The sequence below is a fragment of the Leuresthes tenuis genome, unplaced genomic scaffold (genome assembly GCF_036924035.1).
Source record: "Leuresthes tenuis unplaced genomic scaffold, fLeuTen1.0.hap1 SCAF_23, whole genome shotgun sequence".
Lineage (NCBI taxonomy): Eukaryota > Metazoa > Chordata > Actinopteri > Atheriniformes > Atherinopsidae > Leuresthes > Leuresthes tenuis.
In genome coordinates, this window is record NW_027325377.1 from 16,371,542 (window position 1) to 16,397,925 (window position 26,384).

General features: G+C 39.9%; 1 protein-coding gene across 1 annotated transcript in view; it reads left to right on the forward strand.

Moving 5' to 3' along the window:
• The first annotated feature begins 1,720 nt into the window (after positions 1-1,720).
• Positions 1,721-26,384, forward strand: part of acss3 (acyl-CoA synthetase short chain family member 3) — a 28,801-nt gene continuing 4,137 nt past the window's right edge. The window contains exons 1-9 of the mRNA XM_072377892.1: positions 1,721-2,197; positions 3,927-4,071; positions 4,576-4,764; positions 6,086-6,220; positions 6,976-7,116; positions 7,739-7,819; positions 8,111-8,206; positions 9,336-9,487; positions 13,861-13,964. Coding sequence (XP_072233993.1) covers positions 1,875-2,197; positions 3,927-4,071; positions 4,576-4,764; positions 6,086-6,220; positions 6,976-7,116; positions 7,739-7,819; positions 8,111-8,206; positions 9,336-9,487; positions 13,861-13,964 — 1,366 coding nt within the window. The 5' untranslated portion in view covers positions 1,721-1,874. The remainder of the gene's footprint in view (positions 2,198-3,926; positions 4,072-4,575; positions 4,765-6,085; positions 6,221-6,975; positions 7,117-7,738; positions 7,820-8,110; positions 8,207-9,335; positions 9,488-13,860; positions 13,965-26,384) is intronic.

The window sequence follows — 26,384 nt, forward strand, 5'->3', positions numbered from 1 at the left end:
TGGTGTTTAAGTAACATGTCTGACCTGGTCCTGGTTCTATAAGGTTAAGCAAGGAGTAATGGCTTTCACTTTGTAAACTTCATGAAATAGTAAAGTCCCCAAAACACTTTGTATATTCGTCAAGAATTGATAACTAAAAACAAATTAATTTAGCTTTAATAAACTGCTATTATGTTACGCTTGCATAAAACTATAAATAACATTAACTGAAATCATTTACAGACCTCTGTCTGACAACTATTGCATTTAAATCCAATTTGAAATGTAAAGAGCCAATCCTTTTCTTCTAACTAATTTGATAATAAATTCATATCCAGACACTCTGTGAGAAAGAAAAACTGCTTAGAGATTAATCATTTGCAGATAAACTTATGGAAATTGTCTCTAACAGTTTCTGAAGGGCGGTGGGCTAATTTCTGCCTTGTAACAGTCACACTCGTAACATGAAATCAGAGATGAGGGCAAGATAGAGAAGCTATAATAAGCCACTTTGGACCTCAGTTTAGGACTGATTAGTCTGTCCGAGCTGCTGTTCGTGTAGTTAGTGCTCTATGCACGTCCACAGCCAGAGCGTATAAGAATGATGCATGTCCTGCCAGCAGTGCCGGCGCTGAAAAAATTATGGCAATCTTTGAGGGAGAAGTGATTTAGTGAGACATTTTGCCCGAACAAATCACAACATGACAGGAGAAGGGAGGCTTTGTTCTACTGTCAGGATTTTGATAAACACAAATATAGATTGTTTTATGTGCTCTGCTGAAATTTGATAGGAATCAATACCCTATTAGATAAGAAGAACAAACAGTTTCATAATTTCTAGAAAGCCACAGGATAAGACTGAAAAGAGATTTGGTTTAAGAGGAGCTTAAGAATTCAAAATAGGGAGGAAAAAAATGGTGACGTCGTATGTGTTGAAGCATGACTGATATCTCCTGTCTATTACTTGCAACAAAGAGTTCCCTGCTTATTTTCCCAGCAAACAATGGTAGAAATGATAATTTGGTGAGAAGTGTAATGAACCCAGAAGGTAAAAGGCAACTGCATCCCTGGAGAGCACATGATTCTTCCTTTAGTGTGAGAAGGAAAACAGCGCTTGGCATGTATAAATAGAAACAGACGATGTGAAATATCAGATGGATGAGTTCCTCACCCGGGGGCACCCTGTGCAGGGGTCATGTCCAGAGGGGGTCAGCTGGATTATGGGCATTTACCATCGGCGCAGATGCTGCCAGTGATGAAAGAAATGCGCACAGCACCACAGCAGGTAGGAGAGCTGAGACTGCTGCTGCTCATGTGGTGTGACAGGATTGCAGGAGCTGCTAATATGGGAATGAGGGCTGCACAAGTGACTCAGCTTAACAAAATGGACATTTGTGGGACTTAATTTGACTCACAACATACCCAACTACTCTAGATAAAATATCATCAAGCAAGTGACTGGATGCTAGTCAGTTATAGCAGACTCATTTGTTTTTCCTAGTGACACGATCCCCAGGACATTTTTAATGTGACAATGCTGCTTGTTGGAGAAAAAAAAAGAGAAAATACTTTCATTGCATGTCAAACACATGCAATGAACGTAAAATGCTTAAGGGTTACAAGCAGTACAGAGTATTGTTTAAGTATTATGCAATAGTTTTTTTTTCTTTTTTGGCTCTAAGCTCCTCCTGGTCAACCACATCCAGTTCATAGTTCACATTCCTTAAGGGTATTATAAAAAAAAGGATTTCTGTTGAAAGCTCTTCCTTTACAGAGCCCTAGATGACGTTGCAGAGTGTTGAGTCGCACAAGCAGGCTTCTTACCTGCAGGACAACTTGGGAAAAACATTTGGAAAAGGGGAAACGCTTGAAAGTGAAAAGTTAAGTAAGCAGCAATGCACTTTCAAATTAAGAGCATAGTACGCCTGAATCACTACGCCCCCGTTCAGCGTAACAGTATACTGGCGACGAAACTTTGGTCTGCAGCAGCACAACAGCAACAACGTGGTTTTGGAGCAACACAGCATGCATCTGCAAGTACCAGGAAGTATTTTGGACTACAGTGCTGCAGATATGCATCCGACTCTGCCTACGACCGAGCCTTCGCTGCAGCGAGAGACAAACCCGATCAATTCTGGGCTGAGATGGGACAGGACATTAACTGGTTTGAACCATGGAATAAGACTTTACACGTTGAGGATCCGGTGTTCCCACAATGGTAGGTGCCCACCGTCACACAGTGAAGCCAATTAGCCAATTACTATGACACAGGACACCACATGTCAAAATGACGTATGCCCATTCGTGAATAACTTAATCTTGACCGCGTCATATCTTCTTAATGATAATAATGATAAAAACATAACGAACAGCATTAAGTCTTAAATGTCACCAGCTCCAATGACGATACGGTCAATGCATTTCAGGGAAACGAGACTATACAAGTCAGTAAAATAAACTAAATCAGTAAATAGACACCAATTTTATTGTCAGAAAGTTTAGATAATCCAAAAAAAGAAAAAAAAACTTTCTGTGTGTGTTTTAAAATTACATTTTAAGTTGTATACAAGAAGAGCCGAAACACTTTGCCTTTTTTACATGAGAGAATGTTCTGCTGTTCATTTAAGTGATTTTGGGAAGCTAATTTGGAAGCTTGAACTGTTGGTTGTAAGGAGCATTGTGATAATGTCCCTTATGGGCTAAACTATTTTCTGCATTTTTATGAGTCATATTCCTTCAAATAGTCGACTGAACACGCTTTTAACATTGGTTGAAAAAATATAAAAATTACATTTAATTAGCTCTTTGCTATAGCGTTGCTCAAAAAGTAAGCGTCAAGTCCTCAGACAGCCAGTTTAGGTGCAGCGCGACAATTTCGAACGTCCCAAGCGTCAACGTTTGTCTGAAAGGTAAAACAGCCAATCACAGCTGAGTCGGGCGCCCGCACAGCTGTTCTAATCTAGTACCAAACAGTTGAACCATTCCCTGTAAAAACTTGATCAAACAAAAACCTAAGCAACTTTACCGGTTTCACGTCAAGTATATATTTCTTCTGTCTGCGAAAAGTATAAAACAATGTCTGAATTGTCTTCAAAAACTGTGAGTAAACTGAGCCAAAGCGTTTTAATGTTCGGCTCGTTACTAGCATAAAGCTAGTTTATTATGCTAATGAGTGGCTAACAGCGCGGCAGGCACAGACTTGTACAATACTAGCAAGCAAGTTAAGTAAACATTGTCTTAGATATTACCAGCTACATTTTGAAAATAATTGAGAAGCTTTACTTTTAATATCTGGAGTGTTGTAGCCTAATAAGATCTATTTTTGAGTTTGTCAGTTATATAATTTAGTGTGGCAGGAATCTGAATCTGGTGCCATTAAAGTGAAGGACACAGCCACCCTGTCTCTTGGCCTCCAACACAGCAGAACTCGGACACCATCTGCTCTACGTGTATGCTGCTCTTTATCCATATTCGCAGCACCAGCATGAGATGAAACTGTTGCCTGATTGAGGACATTGATTTGCTGCGTATCACTGGCACTGACCTCTGTCAGAATTGGTTTTATTGAATTGTGCTTTAATGTTTTAAGTAAAGAAATGGGCCACACGTAAACCACAATTGTAAAACACAATTGTATATTTTGAAATCGAAAGTGCAAATTTGTGCAGCCATCTTTTTCTGCAGCTGATGGGCAAATGAAAGGAAAAACCAACATGAACTGTTTTAATAAGATGTTGGGTCTCTATATAATGTCAGAACAGCTACAAATCAATAGTTTAGTTCATCAGTTAATAGTTCATCTGAGGATCACAACTTTGGAGTGATTAGCAATGACCATTTTCCCTCAAGGGACAAGTGGACCCGGACCATGCCAAAATAACAGTGCTCATCATGCATACATGTTCTGGGTATTTGCTTTGGTCGAAAATGTTCATCTCTATTGTCAGGTTTGTTGGAGGAAAGTTAAACGTGTGCTACAACACTGTGGATCGTCATGTAGAAAGCGGCCGAGGAGAGCAGCCTGCAATCATTTATGACAGTCCAGTGAGCGGAACTAAACAGGTCATCACTTTCAGGGAACTTCAGGACCAGGTAAGCGGCATTTCTAAAACGGAGAAGCTGAGCAAACTTTGTTAGCATTTACTAGCAAAAGTAAATCTGAAGCAATTATGTAAAAAGAAGCAAAAAAGAAATGTGAATCTGTCATGTTTTCTTAGACTAGACTAGAAATAGACAAGGCTATGTAGAGGAAAGCATAAAAATGCAAGAAAAGAAAGAAAGGGAGAGACAAACTGTTTTGATCTACACTTACACTCGATACAATGGCCTGTACCATCCTCAAAATGTTTTCAACTGGACGGAAGTACAGCCACAGCTTTTTAAAAAAAAATTATATCGTATCTTGCTGAAATCAGTCACTTACGGACTTACATTTATGTTTTTTTTTAACACTAATAATTCTAAAACCACTGCACAACGTGTTTGGGAAAAATTCCAGAGCAGTTTTTCTGGCTATCGAAAATTGATTTATTTGGAATTGGTGCTGTAGGAAATGAACTATTTAGAAATGAACGCTTCTTATTTATCATGATCCAGGTGTCCAGATTAGCAGGAGTCTTTGTGAAGAATGGGGTACAGAAAGGAGATCTTGTTGTCATCTACATGCCCATGGTGCCCCAGGCAATGATCACCATGTTGGCTTGTGCCCGGATCGGTGCCCCACACAGCCTCATCTTTGGTGGCTTCGCTTCCAGAGAACTTTCTGTCCGCATTGACCACGCCAAAGTAAGGAGTCATTGTTTTTCACCTTTTGATTGATGAGTTGTGACAGGACGACAACAGGATTTTTATTTAACCAGTTTTCGAGACTGTGGAAAGAACTCAAAACTTTGCTATTAACATGCAGTTTTAACATTATTTAAATGGTTTACTTAACATAAGAAATAACGGGGCTGATAATGCTCCACCAGCACCAGGTCAAAACTCTGAAGATAGAAATTGTGATTTCTTATGTCTTTGAATGCACCATCAGTACAGAACCAGTAACTGTTTCAAAAACAAATGTCAGTGAACTATTGCTCATATGAGAACAACTCTTAATCTTAGCCGCTAAAAACTTAAACAAAACAAAGGAATGGAGGAACAGTGGTGTCATAACATGAATTATCAGTGGTGTGATTAAATGGCCAGCAGCTGTAACATTGTGTGGTTGAACACATCACTCTAAACAAAAAAAGACGGGTTAGTAGCTTACTAGCTTTCCGGTCCAACTGCAGACGCAGGGAATGTAGTAGTCGAGAAGAATATTGCCAGTTTGGTGTTTTTTCTATCAGTTTGAAGTGTTTTTCTGAGTTCCAAGGCTATTTACTGGGTGCCCACTCATACTGTAATACACGTGCTGCAAGGCTTTTTAAGTGCTTCAGATTCCAAACGACTCAGACCCTGAGGAAGAGAGGGGCGGAGTGGAGTCGAGTGGGTCATTCCAGGCCCTGAAAGGAAACACTTGAATTGAGATATAAATTAGTGAAAGGTCGGCCAAGCTGCTTGAATGAGTAACTAAGTTTTAATTGTTGAGGTATACTGGAGAAGACAGTTGACAAAACTCTTGTAGTGGAAGTTATTTATTAGTTTTTTCCTCTTTTTTTTTTTTTCTGCATTTTTAAAGTCTCGTCGGTATAACTGATATAACTGAAGAGCAATTGATGAGCAGTGAATTATCTAAAAAACACAAATGGGAGCCCCAGAATGAATCTAAAGTGAAATAAACAGAGACAGACATGAAAAAGGGTAAAAATATAACCCTGGAGTTGCAGCGTATGACACAACTGTTTGTGCAAACAATTTTGTGTCCTCGGCTTTTTTTTTTTTTTTTGGTGCTTGTGTCACAGTTTTAAATCTGAGAGTTGAAATGATTGAAGTGTGTGTTGTAAGCCTTCATTGGATGACGCACTCGTGCGTGTGTGTATAATAAAGGCTGCATTTGATTTGACTTGGCATGCAAATCTTCAAGTGTGATGAACGCCTGTTTGTCTCTGGCATAGCTGTAGAAACATTCCACGATGCAGTTAGCTTGTGAACACATTAGAATTTATTTATTTATTTTTAGCCCAAGATGTTGGTCACAGCCTCTTTCGGCATCGAGCCAGGCAGAAGAGTTGAGTACATCCCTCTGGTGAAGAAAGCCCTGGAGATGAGCTCTCACAGGCCCTCAAAAGTCCTCATCTACAACAGGCCAAACATGGTGAGAAGCTCCAATTTCATTGTTTTCTAAACCTGTTGCTTATGTGACAGAATGTGAATGTGTCTAAAATACAGAAGCCATGGCCAAGTATGATCAGCTAAGTAATTGTGAAGACTTCTTTGGGAGAAAATGTTCTCCCAAGGCTATGGGTTGCATCATTCAACTGAATGGAAAGCCTTACAGTGTAAAGGTGCTTTATTTGCAAAACACAGTGCTAGATTTTATGGTTGGGAATCTGTTCTTGTATTTAATCTTCCCACTTTAATTTCCTCCCATCCATGTATAACTTTAGAATAACATTACATTATTTTTTTAATCTGGTTATGTCCCTGTGACCTTTGACGAGGGTTGCTGCTACTTCGTCATTAATTGCCCGCTGAAAGAAGTTGTAGTTCAGTAAGCCTCGTTAAATCAGTTTTAATTGGGCTTGGCTTTCATTTCAGAATTTGAAAAGAATCTCAGAAAGCTTTAGGTTCTATACGATTCTGCTACAAAAGCCTCAGTGATATTGATGATCAAAGAAATGTTTGTTTGAAAAGAGAAGGAATGTCAGCAGCAGGAGATCTAAGGGGCAATAATCTAAGTCCCAAAATGGACCTTTGCTGAGAATGTAATGATGGTTGGGAGTTGGAACAGAATATGGATAAGACATAATATACTTTTTCTAACTGAGGGAAGGGAGAAAAAAAGTTGTATCATATAAAACTGTATTATTTCTAACAGATTTCCTTGTCTCTGAAATCTTTTTGTTTCAGGAGAAAGTGTCACTGAGTCCAGAGTTGAGTCTGGACTGGGATGAAGAGATGGCCACTGCTCGGCCGCACGATTGTGTTTCGTTGCCCTCGAACCATCCTCTCTATGTTCTGTATACCTCCGGGACCACTGGAACACCAAAGGTACTGGCGTTCGGTTACTGATTCATAGTTCTAGATCTCATGTAATCCCGTGTGTTTATATAGACGAGTTGTAGGATTTTCCGTGGGTTTCATTTGTCTTTTTTCCACGACTCCTCTGCTCTTTAAGAGGGCAAATCCAGGTCCAGTCTAAACACCACCGCTGTGGAATAAATAAGAAATAAGAATAATAAATTTCTCTACTTCAGCAGGGTGAATTTCCTGCAGGCTGTTTTAGATGAAAAATCCTTAGTTTCCTTCAAATACCATAAATTTGACTTTGACAAACTGGTGCTATAAAATAACCTCCTGCAGGCTAGCCCTTGGGCCTAATAGGGCTGTTATTGGCTACTTCTTTTAGTTATTCTCAGTTCTTGCTGTAGGTGGACCTCAACTTTGCGGACTTTAGGACACACTGGTTTGCTCAGAAATATTTATTAGTTTCTTGTGCCACCTAAAAGCCTGACACTTATTTATTTTTCCCAGGCAGTCATTCAGAAATAAGATATAATCCCTTTCAGCACTGCCTGGCTGAGTGGTTGCGTTTTAAAGTGATATTAAACGTGTGCTTCCGTGCTTTGTGGAATACCTGTCAGCAGTCTGTTTTTCTTATCTCGTCCCCCAGGGTGTTGTGCGAGACACTGCAGGCTATGCTGTTATGCTGAAATGGACCATGTCAAATATTTATGGACTCAGTCCTGGAGATGTAAGATGATAAAGAAAGTTATTGCTATTCTTACGATTAAAGAGCATGAAATGAAAACCCAAGAGATACACGACTCTCCCCATTAAAGAAAATGTGATTACCATGAAATACACAAAAATTTTTTTTTACATTACATTGTTTTTTTTGAAAAATTTATATTCATAATGCCTTCAAGCACTATGGGTGTTATTTTATATCTTTAGCATGCTGAGGTAATTTAAGAACTATGTTAATGGGATTCCTGTTTTATTAAATACCATGATATTACATGCATATATTCATTTGATGCAGGTTTGGTGGGCAGCATCAGATCTGGGCTGGGTGGTCGGCCATTCATATATCTGCTATGCTCCTTTGCTCCATGGCAACAGCACAATACTCTATGAGGTATGTCCTTGTAAATGGAGTTAAAGATCTAAAGCTACAGCAAGTGCGCAAACAACACGAAATGCATGCTATGTTTTAATGTCTGTTGTTTGTCTACTTTTGTTGTCTTAGCAATGTGAATGCATCCATATTTGGTTGATGACTGCAGTTTATATGGACTGGGACTTGGGCCATAATGTGCTGAGCTGTTTGCCCTTGTTACCAAGTCTAACCCTGACTGTGTCTGTCTTTTACAATAAATGCTTATTATAATTCTAGTCAGTGTGTCACTTGCACTCCCTGGCTGTAAGAGGAAGTTTCCCCTGTCAGAAGGCATATTCTGTAAGCAAGGGGGAAAGAAAAGTTTTATTGATCACTGTGTTTTTTGAGCAGCCACTTGATATTGATGCTTCTGATTTGGCTTTACCTTTTTTAGTGTTTGCAGTAGATTTTGTGGATTTTCAACATGCAACAAAATATGTAGATCAGTCTGCTGATCTCTCTGTGTGTGCCTTGCAGTATATTTCTCATGCAGAATGCCACTGATTACATTAGCATTCTGGTTGAATTTGCTCTGTAAGGGGCAGTGCTATTTGGAAATTCATTTATTGGCCTTCTGTCAATCAGTAATTAATTTGGTTGTTTCACGTGGCTCTTGTTCTAACCGCCTTTATAATCGTTTCATTTTTAATCTCTGGAGTACACAGACACAAATTTATCAAGTGCAAAAATGACTATATATATATATATCACTATTGCCAATGACAATACTTACTCATCTACAGATGTCCTCTTATTGCTGGGACAGGCTTATTGAGGGGAAATCACTGTTGAAGGCCATTCCCTCAGATAGCTCTGTTATGTTACAACTGTACTGTTTAGTGCCCATCTTTCTGGCCCATCTGTGTTTAAAGCAGCCTTCCAGTGTGCTTCCTCTGTGTTCCCAGCTGTTCTGTATTTGCTCCAGTTTGTAGTTTGCTCTCTGTACCATGAAGAAATATCTCTGTAATGATTTTGGGCTTCAACAGTAATCTCTTTATCTGGTATTTGAATTAGAGGTTTAAGCTTTTTACGTTCTGGTGAGTCACGTGCCTCCTGCAGTATTGCACACTGTAACCCAACCATTTGTTGTCATCCTCTCTGACCGTAGGGGAAGCCTGTTGGCACTCCAGATCCTGGAGCATTCTTCCGTGTCCTCTCAGAACATGGAGCCTCCTCAATGTTTACAGCACCCACTGCTATCCGGGCTATTCGCCAGCAGGACCCACACGCTGCAATAGGGAGAAAATATCCGTTGTCCAGGTAGACTGCACCAATTTATAGATGATTGATGTCACTTCTGATAATGATTGAGCATTTAGTGGTTCTACGTGTCAGATGTGAAGACTGAGCTGCTTTTTTAGTGATCACAATTTGCAAAATAAAGCAAGGCCACTACGGAGATCTTATCTTTTGTTTGTGAACCTTAAAACTATGTGTTACATTGACTTTTGGTTTGCACATTCCCGGGCCTGAAACTACCCGAGACTACTACTTCCTGCCCCACACCATACTGTTCTGCTTTGTGGGTTTTTGATGGTGTCTTTGTGGGCTCTTCAACATGACAAATCCATGTGTATTGATGTACTTTTGCAGGACTGGCACAGCGTTTTGCTTTTATGACAATGGTGTTACGCCCCACAATTGTAGGGGGAGCCAAAGAGCAAAGTCTCTTAGTTGCATGAGAGCTGCTCTAGTCTTTTTATGCCAAAACTCATACCTGCTCTGAGTAAAGAGGAATCTTTTGCAAAGCCATCAACCTCATTAATCAATCGTCCTATTGTGACCGATACTGGATCCAAGCACTAAAACAGAGATAATTTGTTATTATCTTGTGTTTCTGATGAACTTTTCAGGACCGTGGTGATTGCTGCAAAGCGCCAACACTCAGTTGCAGGTCTTTCTAAAGATTCGAAACACAAACACTGACATGTTGAAGCAACTCAGTGCCGATGGTGGTCTGCACAGCCTGTCCAGCCTCTTGCTTAGCCTCTGGCCATCTGTTATTACCCAGCACTTTCCCACCTCTATCGCTCACAGTCTGTACCCTCAACTCAACCCAGATAGGTGTTAATAAGAACGGATAGCAAACAACAGCAGCTCAGGCCACCCCCAATGTGTTTATGCTTATTGTGCTAACTTGTTGTCATGGTGGAGCTGCTCAGGTGAGATTTGTCAGTTGCCTGGTATTTAAAAACAAATATTTTTCACGTTATTGATTTGGCCCAGAGACTCAAATACTTACCATATTTAATTGTTTCCACTTGACCAGACAAACTTGGATCTGCGTCATTTTCATTCTGTTCAGTAGTCTGAAAATGCCTCTTAGCACACAATCATAAAGCCATTCTGAGTGTTGGCGACCTCTGGCCTCAGTGAATCATTCAGTAACTCTGGCATTGTGTGCTGAATCTTCTGTTGTTCACAGGGCTGAATGCACAGTACCCTTTTTAAATGGTGCTCAAGCACACGGAGAATTTTCTTCAATAATTTCGCTTTATGTTGGTGGCCATTGTTCCCTCGGCTCTGACTTTTCAATCAGTCCTTTCTTCTTTGTTTTTTCTATTTGCTGCCCTGTTCCTTATGTGCCTTTTTGGTCTTGGTGGAGGCAGATGTGTGAGCGATTACTGCATTTCTTTTGAAACCGGGGTTTCTCTAGCCTGTGTGATTTATTCCCACAATCATAGTGTTTGCGACCTTTGCTTAATGTATGCACACCTAGTCAGTGCATTTAGCCCAGTCCCATAAAACTTTGATGGCTTTATCAATACTAATAGTTCTGTTTCTATTTAAGTGTGTTGATGGAAGTGTTAAAACCTTTCAAGAAAAGCCTTTTAGCTTTATTACCAAAGGCATCATTTCATGCCAGAGAGATTTCAAACGATAACTTGATACAGCCCACCTACTCTTTGTGCACTTTATTGGTACTGAAACCTACTTCCTTTAGAGTCTGTTCAATTGTAATGGCCCTCATCGATGGGATTGAGCCTTATCACTTGTCAGCATCGGTGCAAAAACTACATTAGGTGTCTGGCTGCAAGACTGTCTGAAGCTGTTATGACAGTAGTGCTCTCTCAAAATGTGGTGTGACAGAAGGGGCAGAGACTGTCAGCACTGTTTTAGAGAAAAGTGATGTTTTCCCGAGAGACTCACTCATAAATGAGTGACAAAGACACTCTACTGCACGGTGCTTTTTGGTTCCCAGTAAATCTGTAAGTCCCAGTGAAGCTTAGAATAGACAAGAGTGTGTTTTATTTTTTTTTTTAAGATTATCACGTGATGTAGGCTCATTTGCATTTTCATATAAAGCCATTAACACCAACTGTTCACACAGCAGGACACATGCATCCACTTCAGCTGTAGTGTTCTTTGCTTCTATCAGTGTTTTCCATGTTTCATTATTACAGCAACTTTGCCAAACCAGTTTCACAGAGGGAACTGCAGCACGAGTGGCCTTATTTCTTAAACCTAGTCTGGCTGAATAGTTTTTTCCTAATGTTTTTTTTTTAATTGAAGGTGCTTAATTTCTATAAATCACTGTTAATTCTTTCTGGAATCAACATTTCTTCCCTTAAGCAGAGCACAGATGTTAACACTAACTGTTACTGACTCAGTGCACGGGCCATTGGCTTGAGAAGCGGCCAAACAGTCGCCATTGCACTGCGGTTTCTAAGGTCAAAGTGACTTCTTGAATTCCAGCTTGCACTTCATTTGAACTCATTAGAAAACCTGAACACCACAGAGAATCTTAATCCTGCTTGACTGACGAGAAGTGTTGTGAGTGGTGATGTAATGGGTTTTAGCTGGAACAAAATGCACCTATGTTAGAAAAATTCTCTCAAAACACAAAACATTTATTTCTTGCAAGAAAGAGACAAGTCCGCACAAATCCGCACAACCTGTCGGGAAGATCGCTCAAAGTTGTCTCCCCGACCAAATGGTGCTCCAGCTATTTATGTTGTTTATGCTTGCTGATCACACAATGTTATGAGAAAAGGCGCTTTTCTCACCATTCATTATTATGGGAAGGAACATTCAATGTTATGGGAAAAGGCATTTCTCACCAGTTAATATTATGGGAAAGACAAGTACAAGAGTCAAAACACTTTTGCTTGAATCATAGAAGAGGAAAAGATGGAGGGACTCTTCTGTCATAGTATAACTATATAATTTTTCCAACAACCTATCAGGTCTGTAAGTCAATCATTTGTTTTATTTATTTATTTTGCTTCGATCCCGCAGGGCAAAATCTGACAGATGAATGATGCTAAACTGTTCAGTCCTGTGGCTTGATGTACTTCTTCTATATTTGTGCAGTCAAGGAAGTTTTTCATAGCATGTTATCAGTCAAAGAACCTTGATATGGTGTACTTTTATCTGCCTGCTTGTTTATGCTGGTTCTTGGAGGTTTTTTATTTGTGGGAGCTGCTTGTTGCAGCCAAAAATGAAGCTTTTCAGAGCTGTCTGAAAAGCTCTGAACACAGTAAATTTGTGGATCACATTGTTTGAAGGTTATTCACTCTGACACATACCTTTTTATATTATCATTCATTGTAATTTGATACATACTTGTTATGAAATATTGATTATAGCTGCTTCAAAATGTGTAAGAGACCTTACTCAGACTGTCGGAAGACCGACATGTGATTTGAAATTGAGATGTCAAAATGCTTGTAGGTATCAGAGGAAGGAAAAATAACAGGTCACTGTTGGATGATGATTAAAGCAGTAGGCCCAGGACTATGCTCTGTGGGATAGGAGAGGAGTTCATACAAGGATTCACCTTCACTACACTGAGAAGTGTGACCATTTTCTGGAAGGAGGCAAACTGTCATTGGCAGTATACAAAGATTCTTTATTCAGCATCTTTATTCAGGTTGCAAGATGCTGCACATTGTGGGGGGGGGGAGATGAAAAGATGCTTCAATCACATTCGGGAGCTGGGGGCTGCTGGCTTGAAGACAAATATTTCATTACCAGATTGCCAGACAGTAAAGTTACATTCAGGAGTTTTCAGAGAAGTTGTCAGCCATACACCTAACATTTCTCCAGCTGATTTGACCCAGTTTTCATATCACAATTTGCAGAACTCGTATAACAAAGTAGTATATCACCTCACAAGCTGCTCAGCTGTCTGAATTTCCCCACAGAATTGACTGTTAGAATGGCAAAAAAAATAGCCAGATCCATGAGGTTTACTTCACTTTACATTGCTACAGTTTTTAAATGGATGATATTGTGTACTTCTGATAGTTTGAATAAGTCTTTGCATCTCATTTGATGATGTGAAATCAAAGAAATTAATGCTATTTTCACATTACTTGGCTTAAATGACTTCCATTCATGTGACTCACAAATGTTTGCAGTCGTCCAGAGCTAAATGTCATCCAGATAATTGCTGTGATAGTTTCCATTTCAGAATTGTTTGTCTGTATCAAGCTAATCTCACAAATGTATTAGTTTCGCTTGCTGTGGATAGATGTGATGCGCACAAGTTGCACGTGCGCCATGTCAGTGGGCAGGCAGGTTCATGCGCAAGACGGATTCTGATCTGTGCCGAGTCTGAATTGAACACAGTGCCTGGTATTGTCATGTTTCCTTAAGGTGAGTGACGGATGGGCTCTGCTTCCTTGCAGGTTGCAGTCATTATTTTTGGCGGGAGAGCGATGTGATGTGGAGACACTGGAATGGGCAAAGAAGAGCTTCGGAGTTCCTGTTCTGGATCACTGGTGGCAGACTGGTAAGAAAGCCTTTATTCTCAAAAGACAGAAATGAGAGAGAGATCTGAGTTGGAGAGTCGTTTTACTTTGAAGTATTCCCCCGTTTTGGCTCAGTTGCATATTGGAGAGGAATGTGCAAGCTGAGCTATGCAGTGCGTGTTTTTGTCTCATTGCTATAAATAATCCTAGAGTAATGCTCTTCATGGACTTAAAGTCAAAGACTTTGTTATGGTTGAGGTCATAACTGTTCAAACATTTACTCCATCATATGCTAAGTTTTAATTACATCAGTCTTGCAGGTTCAAAAGCACTTTACGGATTATGTTCATATGATATAGAAAGAATTTCAAGGACCTGAAGTACTAAATAGCCATGATGTATGTTAATTTAACTTAATCTGTAAAACTCAGTCATGTCTTTGTTCTGGCAGCGTGAGATGACTAGAAATGGCCATGATATGTGCACCAGTTCTGTGAGCTTTACAGAAAATTCAGAGGAATAAGCAGGCTTGGCAGACAAAACAATAGACGGAAATATTTAAGTTGATATTTAAGTAAATAAAAGAATGAGTTAAAGAGAAGTGCTTCCAAATAAAAATGGTAATGTTCTTGCCTTAACTTTCCGAACTGATTGCATTAGAGTTCACTTTTTAGTTGACATTAATCCCACACCTTTAATGACACTGACTGGCTGGACTCATTTAAGAGCGAAGAGAAGAGGTTAATGAAAAGAAAACGATCGGTTCAGGTGTGGAAATTCAGACCAGAGTATGTTTTTTTTTATGCAGATAGCCTAATTATGAGCCTTGACTTTCTCATTTAAATTCTCATCCTCATGAGCTGGTGGAGTTCCAAATGAATAAATAAAACAAAACCCATTACATTAGACTGAAGTAATTGTGTGGATTTTTCACTTAAACATTATTTGAATAAATTGTGGTTAATCAGCCAGGCTGGAAGATTGCTTTCATCTGGATGTATCTCCTTGAATATTCCATTATCATAATCAATGTCTCAGGGCAGGATTACAAAATTGCACTTTAGATTAATGTCATGCTCACACGGGGGTTAGTCATGAGCCTCGTTTTAAACGTTTGCTCAGTCATGCTGTGTAACTCAGTCTAGTGGTTGCAAATTTGACAGTTTGGAGTGTGCAGTTCTCCCATTCTGTATGTTACAGCTGACATGTCATACGTGATGGCTGCTGTGTGGCGGGGTGAGAGCTTCAATTGGAATATTTTTTGCGTCGTCCTTCTTTTCTATTGATTCTTGAATGGGGGGGGAAAGTGGCTCATCTTGGATTGGAGGCTTGAATCCAGGCATCATACCACCTTAATGTGATGCCCTCCTACATCGCTCAGTTCAATTGCTTTCCTCCCCATGTGCCACCGAGCTCATTTTCAGCAAAAGCGCACAACGGGATGCATTGTTGCTTTCCCCCAATATCCTGCCTGTGCAGATGAGTGATCGATACTGGACGAGACAACCTATCTGTTAGATATGGGATCGTACTGCAGATCAGCCCGAAAAGGCCAGTCGGGCTGAAGCATGTTGAGCTCGATATTACAATATTACGGAAATATGAATTAGCAAGTCAAACTTATGAGTTTATATTGTTGATGTCACAGTCGGCTGATCACAGCACAGATTGAAAGCCTTTTTCTTCTTTTGATGAACTGTACATGATTTCAGTTTAAAGCGTCAGGGTTGTGTTCTCTTACCTTTTCTTTTTATCATGCACACTGACTGCTTTAGAACATAAGTGGGCATTTATCTTGTATCTGTTTTCTGATGATGCTGTCTTGTCTTTTTTTTTTTTTTTTCAAGGCTCTCAATCGGATCACGTGGATTGTCGGCCTTTTGTTAGATTGTATGATAATAACTTCCTTGATCTTAATGTGACAAAAGACTAATCTAAAGGGATTAATCATGTACTTACGAAAAAATATTGATAAACTAAAAGCTAGCATCATATATGGTGAGGAGGTCCAAATTGTGGATACATGCAACCATCTGGTAACAATGTTTTTTTTTTTTTTTTTTAAAAGAATGAACTTGATGCAAAGACTGAGCTTCTTTGTTGTTTTATGGAAATGTTTTTTGGATGTGCTGCCACTCTGAGTCTATTTATCTTATTAGTCATATGTATTTATTTATCAGTAAGGTCAATGGGGAACGCAGAAAGCTAGTTATTGTATATTGTGGATTATTGCTCAGTGTTCATAGAAAGTGAGCAAAAGTACAGTATTTGCTGTGAATATCCTCCTTTGCCTGTTTGTACATCTAAACACCCATAAACTGTTCTGCTGTTGCGTAATTGCTTTAAGCATTTCGGATTCATATCAGCAGCTTGGGAGCTGAAGGGGCTGGAAAAGGTAGCAGTGCACACCAAACACAGGATTATGACATTTTTTGCTGCTGTACGATTCATATATTTACTCTATTCTCTATAGTCCTGTAACTGTACATCCATTTCAGATTGTCTGACTGCTGTTGTTAATTGTTAGACTAAGACCTGACCACATGTTGAACTGAACAGCGATTTCCTTATTTGTCTCTGTAGCTTCAGTGTTTCGTTACACTGGGCATAGGAGTGAATATATCATAGTGCTCCCCTTCCCACACACGTTCCAAAACAAAATCTTGTCACATATTGTGGCTATCTAAACCAGGTGATTTATTGAGTTTGGAGAAAAAGCCCTGGCGCCCTCTTGATTCCTGTCTAGATGTGTAAATCCCCATTGGATTCTTCACCCCCTGCTAAACTCAATAGCTGGCAGCTGGCAGCCTGCGCCGCAGTCCAAATGTGTCCACCACTTTTTCATGGTAGAACGGGTCACTCCCCATCTCTCTTGCTTTCTCTTTGTGTCAGACCCTGTTTGACTTCAAATAAGATAGGGGGGGGGGAATCTACCGCTATGCTGTATACATCAGTTTTACAGCTTCAGCCCGAATTCCGTGGCATCAATAACTGCTTTTCCATCCTCTCTCCTCTCGGAGAGCAAGTCGTCGCACACGTTTCTTTGAATATAAGCCGATCTCCTTTGGACTTGCAGTGCTCTCCTCCTCACCTCATTTCTCTTCGTGTCTCTGGTTGAAAAGTATTTTGTCATGGCTTTCAAAGAGAAAATAGATTTTTGGTGTTCTTTGTGTATTCCGTATATATGTAGCAGCAGTACTCTGCCATACATAGTTTTTCCATAGTCATTCAATCATCATGAGTTTGTATTTTCCTTTTCAAGTCACAGGCAGTGATGTGACATGGATGTGAAAAAGTTATTCTTTTTCACTTCTACGTTTTTGCAGCAGCTGCTTTTTGTTCTTTTTAACAGCAGCTTCCCAGAAGAGAGAAACAAAACAATGATCAGATGACAGTTACATCAGCTTGATATACTTTTTCATGTAGCTTTATTCCTTTGTGTTTTGAGGCAGAGAGGGCAGCTTGCATTCCAATAACATAAGGCTAAGATGTTTCAGTTTCCTCAAGGGAGCTGCTAATTGATGCTTAAAACGGTGACGGTTGAAGGGTTGCTATGGCGCCTGAGACACAAGAGTTTACTCCGTGAAAATGACTGATTTGCTTTGAGTGATTATAAGTATTCCTGTTACATATACATACTAATTACACTGATATGATTGATATGAATTGCTTGATCTGTTTAGTAGGACAAATTCCTAATTATCTCCTAAGGCTCAGTTCACACAAACATGGATATTTGAACAGTTTTTACCTCCTCCGTTCCCAAAAATAATCATGTCCACACAGAACCATTTAAAAAAAAAAAAAAGATCTGCCTACAACACAGCCTGAGAGTTGCAGTGGTGTTTAGTGATATCTGCCTTACTGTACCTGGCAGCTCTCTGAGATCTTCTGTGGACATCACAGTTGTTCCATCAACCATCACTGCTTAAAGTCTCTAATGATGACATCACTGATTATCTGTGTACTTGTGTTGTCCTGTGTTCATGAATAATCCCCGTTTATCAGTTTGTAAGCGCCTGCCAGGATAAGTGGTCCTCCTGCACGTAGCCACGAAGTTCACGGGTCGACTCACTGAGAGCGATGCTGAGTACACAGCACATCAATCAAGTAATAATCAGCAACTCTTTGTAGTAACTTGACAACTGCCCCTCACCTATCCCTCGGAGAGGGAAAACTGAGTCGGTGGAAATATGTTCAACAGTCAAGTCTCATTTACTCTAAAGTGTGTAGCGCAGAAAGTACAATCTCCTTGTAAAAACCTCCAACAGTGAGTTTCTGACTTTCAACTTCAAGTTACAGCACTTTTTCAAAATGCGAGTTTATTTTGAACCCCTCTCACACATTTGGATTCCCTCTATAAATATTTTATTATTGCCTGTCTTCTTGTTTGTATGCTTTGTCTCCTGAAATATCGAACAAAACCAGCCGCAAGTGCAGCTGCTCATAAGTCTTTCCTGCTGGAAATGTCCTGAAATGTAATATTCAGCAGCTGAGCTGAACGCTGTAATCGATGGGAGGAATATGGGCCCCATGAGCAATGATGGGAAGAGTAGTTGAAGGGAATGGTGTGCACACTCCCAGTGTGTTAGATATAATAATATGGATTATGAGTCCTGGTACGAGGTTTGGCGGCATACCCCGATTTTTATTTCTATTTTGAGGCGCTGAATAAGAGTTCAGAGATTCAATATAAAAGTTTAAGAATACGTTATTGGCTACAGGTGAATATGCTGCTGAGTGTCTCTTCACATCAGATGGAAGAATATAACTTATGATGAAGTTACAAGAAAAAGTCACTGGCTTAGATGTTTCTTCTCAGCTTGCTGTCGAGCCCCTACCCCAGATGCTGCCTCTCAGTCAGAATTTTGAAGCATATGCTTAATTTCCTCAGTGTAACGTTGGCGTATGTTTACTGTAGAATTCTTTATTTCATCAAACTGAATGAGTTTGCTTGCTCCTTTTTAGAAGATGGATCATCCAGTTCATTATCTGTGACATGATCTCCCTCCATAGTTGGTGAATTTTTCCATTCATTCCTTCAGGTACAATCTACCAGCCATTAGTACTCACAGCTGATTGGTTAACGCTCACACAGCACAGCACTCTTTAGAATTTTGAAAAATGAGAGGTCAGCTGACACAAAACGGCCAGTTGGTCATGATGCTGGAGAGGAGGTCACCACCTGAAGCATGTCTCCAGTCCAGTTGTTTAGAACGAGTTCCTGTAAGCTACACATTCAGATTTTTCCACCTCACACAGGCCTGTATTTCATTTTTCTTTTTGTCGCCACACTCATGCAGCGACGCTTTTCTGGAAATATTTAATCACACCAACAAGCTCACTGTATAGTAGTGACTAATTTTTACCAATTTGGCTTGTGATTACTTTTCACTCAGGTGTATTTGCTTTTGCAGTGAAGATTAGTTTTCTGACAGAGAGCAGAAGTGATGGGTGTACTTGTTATTCCCATGTGCAGTAGACTCAATCATTCTTCTGCCTCCCCCCGTCATCCGTATTCATCCGCAGAGACACCTTATTAGTGTTTTTTTTCCTCATCAGTCCACCTTTAGTTTTATAATCCTCTTTTCCCATGCGCACAAAGCTCTTCTGATTTGACACCCTTGGAAGATTCCCTGACACACGATGTGTATCTTTGAGCCTACTGATGCCACTGGCAGCCCAGCCCACTTCCCTTTATGTGCCTATGGGAATATTTTCTGCCTTTCTGAAACTTGATAATAATCTCTGCACTATTTTAAGACCCAAGTGCCATTGGTAGGGGGTAGAGAGGGCTGATGATGAACGTTGCTGATGTCACGGATGTTGCTTGGCAACAAATGTGTGTTTCCAGTTGGCAGAGTTTGGCTGCTTTACCAGTCAGGAGTGATGGGCCTACAGTGACATGTTAGGTGTTTCTGTCTGTTTGTTTAACTTTCTCTACACTTGTTGTTATACTCTTGACTCAGGCACTGTCTTTGGATACAAAATGATATATTAAAAACAAAAACGCCATCTATACTCCCTCTCATTTTTAAACATGCAGAAAAGACTATTTCCCTGCATAGCGTTTTGCCAAAAGTAGTGCTGGCACATGAGTGGCTTCTACAAATTCTCCTCTCTGACAGCCTGCCAAGGGCATTTTTACAGCCACTGAAATAAACCGTCTCACTGAAAAATGGGCTTTTTACAGCCCTGCATTCACTAACTCAAAAAAATAGACAACATTACGCAGGATCAGGGGTTTAATAAGGAACGTTGGTTTGAAATCAAAGAGCTCAACAGGAATATCGCACTAAGTGGTATCATTCATATTCATAGAATGCTTCTTAGTGGTCTGCTTTGTGGATGTCGTAAAGCAAGAAAAATAGCTGATCAGATTTAGCTTTGACAAAAGCAGTGGTATTTAACTGTTCTTTTAACCATTAGATGACTCTTTTCAGTGCCAATTTAGTTGTTTACACGCACAGTTAAATTGCAGCTCGACTTCGCCAGTTACTTATTGACTTTGTCCCAGTTTACACGCATGGGAGAGGCTGTCAAGTTATTGGTTGAAGTATGTCTGATACTGCGATGCTCTAGATTATTTGAGAAAAATGGATTTGTAATTTCCCTTTTGGGATAGATAATGTAATTTATCATTTTTCATTTATACGACCATGATTTGTACTTGAAGGGAGTTGATGTGTAGTTCCAATGGAATATTTTTCAGCCACAATTTCTGATGTTTTAAGTTGTCTGGCAAAAGAAACTGGAAAAATGGGTGAATGAGAGCAGCTTTATTGGGAATTTGGCTGTATAAATACTCTTTTGCTTCATTGTTTTCACAAAAAAAATCCATATTGTACCTTGTGGTCATTCTTTGTGGTAATTGGCTACTTCTTCTGTGTCACACGGTGATTGTAGATAATGACATCATCAGCACCTGTGGGGGGAAAAATTCCACATTCTGGAATGGGAATGTGTTGGAGCCAGTGCTGAGTGACCGTCGGTGGTATTGCACTTAAAGGCATGTCCTCATTTGCTTCAGCTTTCTGGCCTGTTGGCTACATTCATCTTTTATATACAGTTTATGCCAGTGAGAGAAGATGCCTAGCTGTTGATGGCTGTCTAATTTTAGTGTATGAGCTGCATACACATTGCCCTGCTTTTCTGGTGGGAGTGATGAGACTGCAGGCTATTAAGAGAGTACATTCCTGCCTGTGGTTGTAGACGGTGGAATCCTCGATGGAATGAGAGGTTTGATACGCTCATGTACGTAATAAATGGGTGTACACATACTTTTAGAACACAGAAAAGAAAAAAAAAGAGATAACCCTGATTCCACTTATTTAATGCGACTCGCAGTGCCACATTACACCGCTGCAGACAGTTTTCCAGCTCCCGTAATTACATTTCAGAGAGCCGATGTGTCACAATTGTGTTAATTTGCAGTTTACTGGGAGCTGATGTCATCGGCTCCCTAATCTGGGAATTCACTTGGAATTCTTTTCAAGCCATCTTTGCATTTGTCTGCTGAGTGTTTTAAGGCACAAGATGGGGATCTTCATTACTGAGTTAACTGGGAAATTTGTATGCATAAACATAGCTCTGAATGAATATGCCGAGAATTGATAGGGGAGGTGATGCTTTTCCCCTTGCAGAGTTGGAATTGCAAATGAGACGTGTGCTTGTTTGTGCCTATCGGGGGTTATTTCTCATCTGTGTTGCACACCTGTACTCGGTAAACAGCATCACCAACCTTTTGGAATTGCTGTGAGATGCACTTTCGTCTTCTGTCTTCTCTTTCCTTCAATTTTTATTTCATATCATCTTCACATTCAGTTTTCCGTTTGCGCTGCTCTCATGGTGTTTCTCTCTCACAGCCATTTTGTATGCGATAGATTCTTGATTCATCTGAGACGAGCAAATCTGAAACGTATATTGGAAACCGAAAAACCTCACTTCACCATCTGACCAAGCAGCTTGGAGTCTGTTCTGTCTGTCCTCATCCTCTCTTCCTCACACAATCACACCTGTCTTTTACAATGACCTTGGGTCACCTATCTTTTGAGCTCCTGACCAAGTTACCCCAGCAACCACACATCACCAGGACAGCCTCAAGCACTGCTGTGCTTATGTATGATGTACAGAGAGCACCCTCTGAGCTTTGTCTATTAAAGGGATATTTCTTTTATCGTACTGGGTTTGCGTGTAATACTGATGAGCAGTCGGTGTCTTACTTGCAGTTGGCTGCAGACAGAGCCGTCTGTTCTGGGAATAAGAACCAGAACCCAGTCTATGTACAGTATGTCTGAAGCAGACGTCACAAAAAAATCTTGAACCTCTAAAAATGTTTAAGTTTCGGCTGTTTTAGAAAAAAATTACTATTTCTATCCAAAGGCCCCCTTCTGAGTAGCTTTTAGCTTAACCTGCCCATCAGAAAGCTTCCTGATTCTCTAAGAGAGCACTCTGATCACCGTGTACTGCATGACCCTGATTACTCTCACATACTTATACAAAGCGAAACGCAAAGCAAAAAACATCACTTTCAGATGTTCCTGTTTGCATTTCTTATTCTAAGCTTTTTTAACATTTATCAACTCGTTTTGATAATTCATCCTGTATTTATCTGTGAAAACATTTTAGATTTTGCCCTTGTTGTGGTATGTTTTATGGCTGTTCTGTAGCATCCTGCTGACCTTCCAACAACAGAAATGCCTGTGAAGACATCAAGAAACAAGCACAAACTGTTTTTAATCAGTTTTGGGATGTGATTCACGTTTTTTTTTTTTTTCATTGTCTGTCTCACCCAGTAGCTCAGGTTTAAATGAATAGGTTTTTTGCCATGTTTTGCTGTCTTTGGTGAAAAACTAGCTGCCTTCTGTGGGGCACACTCGACTGTTATTTCATCAATATTTTCATTGATGGTCTATCAGCAACTTAGTAGCTTCCTGAATAGTAATGATCTGTTTGATATCTTTCCATCTGGATTTCGCCCAAACCACAGCTCTGAGACGGCGTTAATTAAGGTAGTGAATTACATTCGCCTAAACTCTGACACTGGTAATATGTCAGTTTTGGTTTTGCTGGATCTAAGTGCTGCATTTGATACCGTCGACCATTCTATACTATTAGAAAGACTAGAAAAATGGGTTGGACTGTCCTTTGCTGGTTTAAATCATACCTACAAGACAGAGACTATTTTGTTTCCATTGGCAACTTTGTCTCCAAGAAGGTTGACATGAGGTGTGTAGTTCCTCAAGGTTCAGTCCTTGGTCCTCTCTTATTTAACCTTTACATGCTTCCCTTTGGAAAACGTTTGCGAGACAATAATATCAACTACCATACCTATGCGGATGATACTCAAATTTACATTGCCCTCTCTTCTGATGACTACAGCCTGATCGATTCCCTTTATCACTGTATCTCACTGATAAATGACTGGATGTCCCACAATTTCCTACAGCTAAACAAGAACAAAACAGAAGTTATTGTTTTTGGTTTTAACAAAAATGAGAGAATTAAGGTCAGTGCTCTATCTGAAAACCCTATCGCTACAGACTACAAACCATGCCAGAAACTTGGGTGTTATATTAGATGCTGATTTACACTTTGAAAACCAGATTAATTTACTAACCAAGTCGGCATTTTACCACCTAAAAAATATAGCAAGGATTAGAGGCCTTCTATCTAAACCAGACCTGGAAAAACTTGTCCATGCTTTTATCTCGAGTAGACTAGACTACTGCAATGGGCTTTATACCGGCCTTCCAAAGAAAACCACCCAAAAACTGCAGCATGTTCAAAATGCTGCTGCACGGGTACTCTCAAAAAGCAAAAAATATGACCACATCACACCAGTTCTCAGATCTTTGCACTGGCTTCCTCTGTTTGAGAGAGTTGAATTTAAAATTAATTTGCTGGTCTACAAATCCCTCAATTGTTTGGGCCCAAAATACCTACTAAATCTTCTTATTCCCTATCAACCATCAAGAACCCTTAGGTCATCTGGAAAGAGACTGCTAACGGTTTATAGTCCTAAGACAAAACATGGTAAAGCATCATTCAGATTTTGTGCTGCTTATTTCTGGAACAAACTCCCATAAACACTGAGATGTGCCCCAAATGTTGCTACTTTTAAATCAAGGCTCAAAACTTTTTTGTTTTGTCAGGCCTATGAAATGTGATGATGGGTGCCAATGGTTAGAGTTACAGATACTCTTGAGTGTTTATTATCTCCTTTTTACTTGTCTTATCCTTTTTTACCAAAGCATTTTATTAATTCTATCTTGCACTACTTCAGGTTCCGGCTGAGTAGATTTTACAGAAGGTTTTATTTCCTTTTTTTACGTGTCTTTATCTTTTTATCCTTTCATCCTTTTATTCTGTTCTTTATTTTCCTGCTATGTAAAGTACACATTGAGTTGCACTTGTGTACGAAATGCGCTATACAAATAAAATTGCCTTGCCTTGCTGCAAAAAGATTTGCATTTAATTTAACTAATGAGTGTGCCGTTGTCAGTTTGGTTTTTGAGGATTTTGGAAAATGTTGCTCTGCGCCCCTTCAGTCAACGTTTTTCATGTAACAGAAAGTGTAAAAGAGCAGCAGGCTGTTATTTCACTGGCTTTGTGAAAATCCTCAAGCCCTATACTTTTCACTGAGAAAAGTGTGTGCAGCATCGGGGAGCCACTTTTGTTTTTCTTCCTGAACAGCACTTCCTCTCTACTAGTAATGAGCAAGGCTGTTCGATAACACCTTCTTTCTCAAACATACCATGCATTGCCACTTCTGCTGCTCCAGAGTGTCATCTAACAACCCCTCCCTCCCACAATCCATTTATCACACTCTGAATGCCTCTGCTTGGCCAGACTCATCTCCAGCAGGCCAAGAGAAGATTGATTTGTTTGTGTACAGAAGGAAAGACTTTGCAAAGACGGAAGGAGGAGTAAAAGATGGAAAAGGCAGAGGTCAGAGCTGAGAGAGTAAGACTCAAGATGTGAAAGTGACTCACACCACCGGTGTGATGGAAACATAGTCATGAAGTTTTCATAATATCTGTACGTGTGCTTAACTCGAGCACCACACATGATTTCTCCTCTTTTCACTCCTTGGCAGCACCCGTTTCAGCCTGTGCTGACTGCCTTTCTTATTCAGCATATTCGGTGTCCTCCACACAATGTGACCAGAATAGTAACATTGGAAGGATTTTGTCAGATTTCAACTTGGCTTCTAAATGAAAACCTATTTGCCATGTTTGGGTATCTTCATCACAGCTGCTGTTCATAGATAATTTCAAACAGCCAGATTTTAAAAAAAGGCTCTAATTGATGCTTTGGGAGCACTTTAGCTCCTTTTAGGGTTCCGACTTGTATCGCGATTTGCCAATGTTGGATCAAATTCTAAAGTCGATATAACACTGGCTTTATGATTGCATCCAATTAGCCGTTTATTTTGTCACAATGTGTTAAAATGTAGTTTCCATAAAGTTCCTTAACTTCTCCCTTTCACAAAGTTATAGTGAACCAGACATTTGCTCAAAGCTTGGGACTGGAGGTGTGCTCTTGGCAACTGAAGAAGGGAAAGTATGTCAGTCTGGGTTCTTAGTTGGAAAATAAATCATTCAGAATCAGAGTTGGCAGCTTAGACTTAAGTGTGTTTTTCATAATCCGTTCCAGTTTTTCACCTTGCCCATTCAGAACATTCTGGAATTGGCACGTGGAGCATCATTGAACCTAATACTTTCCTCAGTGTGTTTAATTTGGATAATAAGTTTAAAGTATTTATGGTACCAACGCCTTCAGAGGCCTTTTGAATAGTGTTCAGATACAGAACCCACTTTCCTCCATCTTCTTCTCATTTAAGAACTTAACCAGCCCCCTGAGCCCATGTCTGTGAAACTTGCTGTTCTAAGGTTGAGATATCTTTATGTTGCCACTTGTTTCCACATCAAAGGATAAGTAGATAGGAGACGCTTGAAGTCATTTGTTCTTGGTCCGTGTTGAACAGTTTACCCAAATCTTGTTAGGACTTCTTTTTTGGCCCCAGTTTCAATCTGAGCGCTGTGTAAGTGGTGAAGACGACACTGAGGGCATGACTGGAGTTTAGCAACAAGATGAAGAGCATCAGGGGCGGGACTGACTACAGTCATGGTATTGGAGTTCAACAACTTCATCTTACAATTTTCTTCTTTGGTTTCAAATGGATTTTAGTGGTGACTGTTCCTCTTCTGACCGTTTTTTTAGGTGACAGGTGTGTAACCCTGATGGAGTCCTTGTTGCTGTAGCTTTTAATGAAAGTTAGATCAGAGATGTGTGCCTCTGCTATTCATAATACCGCTGTATTGACTGAGATGACATTTGCATAGCTGTCTTGTAAGCTTGAATGTTTTGCTATTGACTTTCCCCCTCTCAGAAAATAATCCAGCAGCAAATGAGCATGTGAATGGGCTTTTTTGTGAAATAAGCCCGTGGATTTGTTC